This window comes from Eschrichtius robustus, chromosome 13, assembly GCF_028021215.1.
Source record: "Eschrichtius robustus isolate mEscRob2 chromosome 13, mEscRob2.pri, whole genome shotgun sequence".
Lineage (NCBI taxonomy): Eukaryota > Metazoa > Chordata > Mammalia > Artiodactyla > Eschrichtiidae > Eschrichtius > Eschrichtius robustus.
Window position 1 is genome coordinate 3,381,507 of NC_090836.1, and position 9,367 is coordinate 3,390,873.

The window sequence follows — 9,367 nt, forward strand, 5'->3', positions numbered from 1 at the left end:
ATTCACATTTCCTTCTGTAAGGGAACAAGGGCAGAGTGATCATTCAGCGTCTGAGAAGCAGAGAAGGACGCTAGCTAAGACAAACAGGTGTTTATTCAAATGGAGAAGCCACTGAGCTGAGGGCCTCCTTGGGCCTGGGTCTGCAATTGCAGAAGCAAAGGAGGCAGAAGGGAGGGGCACAGGGCGAGGCCCGGGAGGGCAGGGGTCAAGGAGCACGGCCAGAGGGGCCAGCGCACTCTCACACCTGTGCCAGTGAGCCCCTCTCTTCTCCTCTGGGTGCAGAGGACTCAGCTGAGAAAGGTATGGCCGGGGATCCCGGCAGATCCTGGTTCTGCTCTGATCTAATCTACTCCAGGCTCAGGGTTTTGATTCCGACCCGAGTGTCCTAGTCCCCTGGTCGGGTTAGTTATACCGCTGTCTTCCTCTTCCCCTAATCCAACATATGAGAGACTCAAGCCAGAAAGGCACCCGGGGGCCTGGCCCTTTGCGGTTTGGGCTCTTCACAGGGAAGGTAGCAAAGCCTCCTTGTGTCTTTGCTGGACTCAGGGCCGGGGGGGGGGGGGCTCGGGGGGTGGGTAGCCACTGATGCCAGAAAAGACCAGCTCAAGCTCAGGAGGCCAGAGATGAGGGGTGGGAAGAAGGTCTAATGAAGTGGATAGCTCTAGAAATAAGGAATATTGGTCAGGTTAAGTCTGGGTCCTGGCAACGCCACCATCCTGCCTACCTTGGGGGGGCAGTTCCCCACAGGGCTCTCCACACATGCCCAGTGGGTGAAGAAGCAGGTGGAGGGTACGTATCTGGAGTAAATAGCAGCCCCAGAAGAGGCAGTGATGAAGGAACCCCCGGCCCTCGTGGGCCAGGCATTCCTCTACTGTTGTGGTGACCGTTTCTCTCCCGCTCAGCTGTGCGCAGATCAGAGAAGTGGACACAGCAGGGCCAGGGACCCAGGCCGGGGAGGGGGGCGGGCTAGTTGTGAGGCGAGCCACGCGGAGTCCAGGCCTCGACGGTGTTCGGGGTGGATGGGGCAGGCAGGGGCCAGCAGCAGGCTGCAGCCTTGGACTCGGGCCACCCCCTGCTGTGCCAGGGGCCCAACCAGGACCCCACTCTGCTGATGTCCTTCTCTGCAGTCCTGATTGAGCTCCGCTCTTCTTGGGACGGGGGGGATGAGAGAGGACGGGGAAACCAGAACCCTGAGATCGCGGGCCCTCCGGGGAACACTCCTCCTGGGGGGATGGGGCAGGTGCTGAGAAGCAGAGGAGTGTGGCCGACTGGGAAATGGGACAGTGGGGTCAGGGTGGTGACAAGAGGGACAGACCCAGCTGTCCCAGCTACCTGACTCTAGTCATGCCCCATCATGGCTCTTCCCCTCAGGCAAGGAGCTTCCCCCTGGGGACCATCGGGGGCAGCGGTCACTGGCCCGGCTCTTGGTGCAGAGGCAGGAAGGGCAGCTCGGGGAAGGGGGCTTTCAGCCGCAGCACGCGGTGCTCCAGGTCAATGCAGCACTGTGGGGTTGGGGGACGATGAGCTCACCTGGGCAGGTAACCCCTCTCCCAGCCACGCTGCTTTGTTCCCCTCCGCCTTCCCCCAGCACCCTGCTCTTTTCTCCTCCCTGTTTCCATTCACCTGGACCGCTATCACGGAGGGACCCGGTTCTCCATGTTTTTCACAAATAAGGAACCTCTAAGGATCGAGGGTGAAACCCCACATCTCCAAGTCCTTCTCCTCGCAGCCTGGCCCATGCTTCCACACCCGTGCCCCCTACCTCTTTTTCCCAGCCCGCGGGGTCAGGCCTTGGGTGTGGGTGTCAGCACGAGCATCCCCCTTACCTTGAGAGACAGCAGAGTCTGCAGGCCAAGGCACAGTTCAGGACTCTCCACATCTGCGGGAACCATTTGAGAATGCTGCTGTCCTCCTGTCAGCACTCGCCCCTTCTCTGCTCCCCCCACCACCCCAGGCCAGAGAACCTTGGGGATAATCAGAGTATCTTTGGGGGTACCTTGTCTGTGCTGGCAGGAGCTGAGAGGCTCTGCCTTCGCCCCGCCCAGGAGGGAGAGCTGCAAGAGCAGAGACGCGGGGATGCTGACGGAGAGGGGACTTACCTACCACCCGGGCCGAGCACGCCACGGTTGCCTGGCCCAGCTGTAGCTCCAGCGGCTCCACCTGGGCTGGAGGCCCAGGTGCCAGGTCCCCAGCTGGGGCTTTTAGGACCCTCTTCCCTAACCTGTGGTCAGGAAGCAAGGCTTAAGGCCACCACAGCCCCCCACCCCGGCAGTCCGCTAGTGTCCCTCCCCGCCACACTTTGGGTTCTCAGCCAACCCTGGACCCACGTGGGGTCTTAAGTCCTGTCTTCTCTGCCAGAGCCCCCATCAACTCTTTTTAAAAAAGTAACAGCTTTATTGAGATATAGTTCATATACCATGAAAGTCACCCCTTTTCTTCTTTTTTCTTTTTTTTGGCCGTGCCACGCGGCTTATGGGATCTCAGTTCCTGGACCAGGGATTGAACCCAGGACACGGCAGTGAACACTCTGAATCCTAACCACTAGACCAGCAGGGGGAACTCCCAAAAGTCACCCTTTGTAAGTAGACAACAGAGGGACTTCCCTGGTGGCGCAGTGGTTAAGAATCCGCCTGCCAATGCAGGGGACACGGGTTCGAGCCCTGCGCCGGGAAGATCCCACATGCCGCGGAGCAGCTGAGCCCGTGCGCCACAGCTACTGAGCCTGCGCTCTAGAGCCCCCGAGCCACAACTGCTGAAGCCCGTACACCCAGAGCCAGTGCTCCGTAACATGAGAAGCCACCGCAATGAGAAGCCCGCGCACCACGACGAAGAGTAGCCCCCACTTGCCGCAACTAGAGAAAGCCCGCACGCAGCAACGAAGACCCAATGCAGCCAAAAATAAATAAATAAAATAAATTTATAAAAAGAATAAAAATAAAGGAGACAACAGAGTTCTGCAACCATCACTAATTTCAGAATATTTTCATCACCCTAAAAAGAAGCCCCCTCCCTACTCATTCTTTTGGGCCCCCGTCTTACCCCAGGCGGCTGAGGCATCCAGCAGAGATCTGATTGTAGTGGGTGCCCGTGTCCACGGCCACCTGAAGAACCTGGTCCTGGCACTGAGAAAGGGGGGAGGGGAGGGGACTCCGTGAGTCCCCACGGGGTAGGGGGGAGAAAGGGTTGGGACTGGCTCTGTCACCTTTCCCAGCCCCTGATGGGCCCCTTTCAGAAATGAGTGAAGGGCTGGGAATTCCCTGGCGGTCCAGTGGTTAGGACTCCACGCTGTCACTGACAAGGGCGCGGGTTCAATCCCTGGTCGGGGAACTGAAATCCCACAAGCCGCTCAGTGCGGCCTCCTGCCCACAAAAAGTGAGTTAAGGGTGTTCTTTATGGGACTCGTACAGTTGAGGCAGAACTGGGTCAGATATGGAATCAAGAAAGGAAGTAAAGCCGCAGGCGGTGAGAGCGTACTTTGGGGAGGATTCGACCCGAAGTGTAGGTCTGTGCCTGTGCTTGTTGAGAGTACTGCCGAGGGCCTCCCGTCAGAGGAATCTGGGGTGGGAGTGAGGAGGGATGGGGGGACCGCAGTACCTGGTTAGGAAATTAGATGTGGGGAACAGATTCGCCACCGCAGGCGAAGAAAGACAAGGTCGCTTCCTTTTAGAGAAAAACAGACGTTTGGGTTTGCACTTGGATACCGCAAAACACATTGTTTTCTCCTTCCACACTGTTTGCTGAGGTCTGCTGTGCGTGGGCACGTGGAAGGGGCAGCAGCGGAGGCTGCTCCCCAGGATGCAGGGGAGTGGAGGGTCACCAGTGCAGCGAGAGTGTTAAGGCTGCGGGTTGTGAGTCTAGAGCCTTAGATGTCGAGCGGGAGGAAAGGCTCTTCCATAGGGAAAGTCAGGGGAGCTTTCCCGGAGGCAGTGACAGCTGAGGCTGGAAGGATCCGAGAACGTGGACCTAGGATGACAGGCAGAGGAAGCACCGAGCAAAGACGGGCAGAAGGGAGGGGACGGCTCGGCGCTGGCTCCGGGGATGACAAGGCTGTGATCTGGAGCACGTGAGCTTTCGCGGGAGGGCTGCGTTATCCACACGTGCGCACCCTTTGTGTGTGGAGCACACTTACGTTTCAAGATGATACTTTGCTCAGGGAAGGGGAGTCGTGTGCACCTCGGAAAGACGGGGCGGGGAGGGGCGGGGAGCAAAGGACGTGGAGGATCCCAGCTTGTGGCCCAGCCTGGGGAGGGGGCTCCCGCATCCCTCCCTCACCACCGGGGCAGAAGGGAGAGTGGGTGAGGGGAGCAGGCCCAGGAGGGGGTCTCACCTTGCAGTTGACCAGAAGAGCCGGCCTTTCGGTCTTGCTGGTCCTCCTCCTGCTCTCCTGGCTGTGGATCGCGGCCTGCACCAACGGACGCTCCCGCAGAGGCCGGCTCGGGTTCCCCTCCACCAGCCGCCTCTGGATCACGTTGTGCGGTTGCTGCTTCCATCACAAAACGTGCAGATGCTCAGTTCCCTCACTTTACAAATCCCAGGCCGTTCTCCCCAGCCCCGCCCCCCTCCGGGGTCTCCTGGGAGTAAGAAGGGGTGAGAGCTTCCCCAAGGATCCCAGCAGTCACATCATTATAGCAGACCTAGTCCCAGTATCAAATCATGCCATTTTCCAGGACCCCAATGTACCGCTCAGTAATGGAGAGATGGGGACGGGGGGAGGGTCTCTCCTCGGTTAGATAGACAGGACATTTCAGGCACTCGTATGATGCTGGGGGGAAATTCTGTCTCAAGTCTACAACACATATTCTTGGGGACATTTTTTCTTTTTTTCTTCCTCTGACCTCATCCTTCTGTGGGATGCAGATCCCAGAGTTGACGGTGTGATGAAAAGAAGTCAAAGTAACAAGAACAAACAAAAAAGAAAAAAAAGCCCAAATCTAAACTAGGAAGCTGGGGGAGTTCCCTGGTGGCTCAGTGGTTAGGACTTGGTGCTCTCACTGCCCGGGCCCGGCTTCCATCCCCGGTCAGTGATCTAAGATGCTGCAAGCTGCGAGGCGTGGCCAAACAAACAAACAAGCAAACAAACGACCTAGGAAGCTGGGCGTCATCCTCACCGTCCTTCACCTGAAGCCACCCCGCCCCGTCCAGTCACTTCTAGATTCTGCCAGCTTCGCCTCCTGTATTTACGGTCCACCTCTCTTTCTGTTCCTGCTTCGTTCACACCTCAGCACGGCTCTCCTGAGTCCCTGGGACGCCTCCCTAAGTCCATAAGAACGTGCCTCTCAAATCCACCTGCTCAAAGCCAGGGAGTCTCTGAAACCCTTGCTCCCCCAAGTGCCGTCCTCAGATCAGCAGCTTTACCATCACTAGCAAGCTCGCTAGAAGTGCAGAATCGTGACCTATTGAACTGGAACCTTGTTTTAACAAGATGCCCAGATGACCTGTGTGCACAGTAAAGTTTGGGAAGCACAGAGCAACATGTCAAAACTAAGCCTGTCACTCCCCTGCCTAAAATCCATCAGAGCCCTCCCCTCCCCACCGTGCTTACCTGGGGGTGACAGCCCAGGTGACCCGGCCACTGCCTCATCTCCGCCCCCCCACCCCCCGCTGTGCTCACCTGCCCCAGCGCCCCCTCTGGCGCTGCCTGGACCAGGCTGCCCTTCACCTCCATGCCTCTGCTCCTGCACACCCCTCCTTCTGAAACTCCTCTTCTCACCCTTCTCTAGACCAGACTGGGCCACTGGCTCAGGAACTCCTCTTTATCTGGAGAGAGGCTTTTATTTTAAGTCTGGGGTTCCAAGTGCATGCTGTAATTCATGCAGGCTTCGTTCACCTCCTCCAAGAAGCCCTGTCTGACCTCTTTGCACTCTTCCCTCCACACACCAGGCGGGGGCAGCGTCCTGTCCCGTGGCCCCTTTGTCACACGTCTCAAAGCTGTTATCTGCCCTTGAGGTCAGGTCTGTATCTCGGTCCTCTTTGCAACACAGGGCTCAGCTCAGCATACAGTAGGCACTCCATAAATGCTCACCGAAGAATGACTGTGTCCCTCCAGGCTCCACACATGCTTCCCCACCTGCCCTCTCTCCTTGGGAGCCTGGGATTGTTTTTCTACCCTTGGCTTAATGAGGCCCTTGAGGCTGCTCCCGCCAACAGGCTGCCAGCAGGAGACCGAGCTCTGGGAAAAGGGCAGCAGCGAGCTCTGGGAGCGGCTGGGAAGGGCAGCTCTGTGGTTTCCAGCCCTCCTCCCACCTGTCCCACGAGGGATGCAGGCTCAGGCCCCCGAATGCTGTGTCTTCACCCCCAAAGCCATACAAGGTAACTGCTCCATGTCAGTCCGGGAGGTCCTGAGGGTAGAAGGCTGGACCTGCCACGCTGGGGCGGCAGTGTTAATAGAGCCTCTTCGCCTGGGCCGAACCGATGAGGGATGGGCCGCAGAGGGCAGAGGCTGTGATTTCCTAGCCACTGAGAGCCAAAGAACCTGCTTCCCTGCTCCATCTGTTTCTCAGCTGCGCTGGCTGTTTGCAAGGAGGTTCTCTGAATTGAAATCTCAGTCTGGTCACCTTTCCCCTCTGCGGGGCTGCTGGGCCGGGCTCCTGGAGGGTGAACATTTGTCTGGGAGGAATGTGGAAAGGTAGGGTTCTTTCAGGAAATGCAGTGAGGGGCTGCATCTGGCTCCAGGTTTCCGGGGAGAAGGGGCTGCCAGAGTGGCCTGGAAATGGCCTCATACACCTCAGGTTGCAGGAGTCCCTCCTCTCAGACTCCCTGCCCAGGAGATGAGAGAGGACAGGGTACCCCCAACCTTCCTACAGAAGCCCTCTTGTCCTCTGTGAGCCGGAGGCCGGAGCTATCGCATCTTCTCCGGACCTCGTGGATCTTACTTTCTCTCTCAGGCTAAATGGAATAGTAAGAGTAGCTGGAGGGACAACAGCCCTTAGGCAGAGCTCCCAATTATCCAGGCACTGTTCTAAGTCCTTTACAGGTATTATCTCATGTAACTCTTAACATCCCTGTGAGGTACATCCTGTTGATTTTATCCTCATGTAACACATGAAGAAACTGAGGCTCAGAGACATAAAGTGACTTGCCTGAGTTGCTAAGTGCCAGAGCCAGGATCTGAACCCAAGCATCCTGGCTCCGAGGAAGGCCACTCTCTCAGCCCCTCCCTCTGTCAGAGGGGAGTGAGTATATGCAGCTGTCCCCTGACTCACCCACCCCTCGGAGTCACTCCCTGACCCCGTTCCCTCGGGAGGCCACGCTGCTGCAGGGGGATGGAAGGAAAGGAGGCTGGAAGGGCCACTGCACCTGCAGGGAGCAAGGGGGCCCTCAGGAGCCCGGCGCCCAGGCAAAAGGCATGGGAAACCCTGGTGTTCTGGCGAGGATGGGGCGGGGCGCACCGAAGGTCCAGTCCCAGTGTGAGGGGACCCGTGGTTTAGGGAGAGGAGGGAATCGCGACCTTGAACCCGTCAGTCCTCCGGGCCCAGCGGTAAACGACTGCTCCAGGGTCCCCACAAACCTCTGCTCTAACCAGTGCTCCTCTCTTCCCCCCAAGACAAGCCTGGGGCTCTTTGGGGAAGCTGAGCAATAGATAGGGTCCCCCAGAGCCACCAAGCCGTGGGAACACCCCAGTGAAGAGCCGGGAACGGTCAAGGTGAACCCACAAGTCAGGGCTGCCTCTCCCCTCCCCGTGGGCAGGGAGGGGCAGCTGGAGGCTGGGGTCTGCACCCTCCCGGCGGAGGAGAGAAGGGGCCCCGGCCCCCCCGGGGGCGGGGAGGGGGCAGGGCAGCCTCACCCAGTCTTTGGAGGTGCCCAGCCTCTTGAGGCCGTCCAGGGGGAGCAGGTCGGCGGAGTCCTTGTGCAGGAACCGGGTGGCCTGTCTGCGCTGGCGCTGCCGGCTGCTGGCTCGGCCCCGCGGCTCTGCCTCCTGTCCCCTGTCCCCGGCATCTCCCTCCTCCCTCGGGGCGTCCGGCCGGACGCTCATGGCCCCCGCGGGCGGGCCGGGGGCTCCTGAGCCGTCTTGCCCTCCGTCCTCTCTGCTTCCTCGACCCGGCAGCTTTCTGCCTGCAGCTCTCCCGACCGGAGAGCCTCCGCGGAGGGAAGAAAAGAGGAAGTAAATAAACAACGTGCGGGAGCGGCGACGTCAGACACCAATTTCCAGAGCTTGCAGTAGAGGGAGCGGGGCTCCGGCTGGAAAAACCCAGCCCTGGAGGAGAGGGGGCGCTGGCAGGGCTGCAGCTGGTAGGCTCTGCAGCCTCGCCAGCTCCCGGGTCGTGGCCGGAGTGGGCGGCGGCGGGAGTGCGTGTGTGTGCGTGTGTGTGTGTGTGCGTGTGTGTGTGTGTGTGTGTGTGTGTGTGGCTGAGGGGGTGTATCTGTGCTGTAAACTGTCAAGGTGTCCGTGCCAGGTGGTTAGAGAGGGAGTGTGTGTCAGTGTGCGGAGGTGGCAGCCCGCGTGCTCGGGGCGTGCGTGGGATGCAGGGCGCGCATGCCTGTGCGTGTGCCTCCTGGGCTGCCCCGCCGTGCCCTCCACCTGGGGCTCTCCGCAGCCCCGGGACTGGGATGCAGGCCAACACTAGGTTCAGAACAGAGACGGGCAGCGTCACCGTGTCCCCGCTCCTCTCCTGCCTCTCAACAGGAGCCTCCCCCCTTCCTGGGCCTCAACCTTTCAGCCTCCTTTGCTCCTTTACGCTGGGTTCTGGGTTCCAGGGCTGGCAAGAACAGCTCTGAATCTCCCCGCAATTAGGGCCCCAGCTTCCTCCTCCCCTTTATGTAAGGCTCATTGAGTCCTGCCTCTTTTTTAAAAAGTTATAATTCAAGCATGCAGAAAGTTATAAAGTTTTTTTTTTCTCTTTTCATTAGAAAAGAAAAAAACAAAACAAAACTGCTACAAATATAATTGAAGCTCCTTGTGGGCCTCTCCTCCCCAGCTAACATCCCCTCCTGAATCTGGTATTTCTCACATCTTTTTTTTTTTTTCTTTTTGGCCTCACCGCTTGGCTTGTGGGATTTCAGTTCCCCAGCCAGGGACGGACCCCGCACCCTCAGCAGTCAGAGTTCAGAGTCCTAACCACTGGACCACCAGGGAATTCCCTCATACCTCTCTTTATGCACATACATATGTGTGTATTCTATGCAGTGTGTCGTTTCGTTTTGCATGCCCCATTGTAGAGATTCTTCTGCAATTTGCTCTTTTTTGCTCAAGATTTTATTAGTGAGATTCACCCGTGAGCTACGCGTAGCTCCAGTTAATTCACTTTAACGCAGTATAGTAGTTCTCCAGTGAATACAACACACTTAGGAAATTTAGGTTATTTTTCATGCTTTGTTGTTACAGACAATGCTGCTGTGAACATTTCTGCACCCACCTCCTGGGGCACAC

The 9,367-nt window shown here is 58.2% G+C and overlaps 1 protein-coding gene across 3 annotated transcripts; it reads right to left on the minus strand.

Moving 5' to 3' along the window:
• Positions 1–35: 35 nt before the first annotated feature.
• NRIP2 (nuclear receptor interacting protein 2) lies at positions 36–8,066 on the minus strand. Of its 3 annotated transcripts, none has more exons than XR_011075973.1 (6): positions 7,784–8,066; positions 4,328–4,480; positions 3,040–3,122; positions 1,827–2,221; positions 1,333–1,502; positions 36–1,223 (listed from the first exon to the last, which is right to left on the minus strand). XR_011075973.1 is itself a non-coding variant. In XM_068560692.1 (6 exons), exons 1-6 carry the CDS (start codon positions 7,970–7,972, stop codon positions 1,410–1,412), a joined length of 696 nt encoding a protein of 231 aa, XP_068416793.1. In that variant the 5' UTR covers positions 7,973–8,066; the 3' UTR covers positions 36–1,409. The 3 variants fall into 3 exon arrangements, 2 of the variants coding, with proteins under 2 accessions (XP_068416793.1, XP_068416792.1); XM_068560692.1 differs by having other exon boundaries at positions 36–1,502; positions 1,827–1,879; positions 2,100–2,221; positions 4,328–4,483; XM_068560691.1 differs by having other exon boundaries at positions 36–1,502.
• Between the last annotated feature and the right edge of the window lie 1,301 nt (positions 8,067–9,367).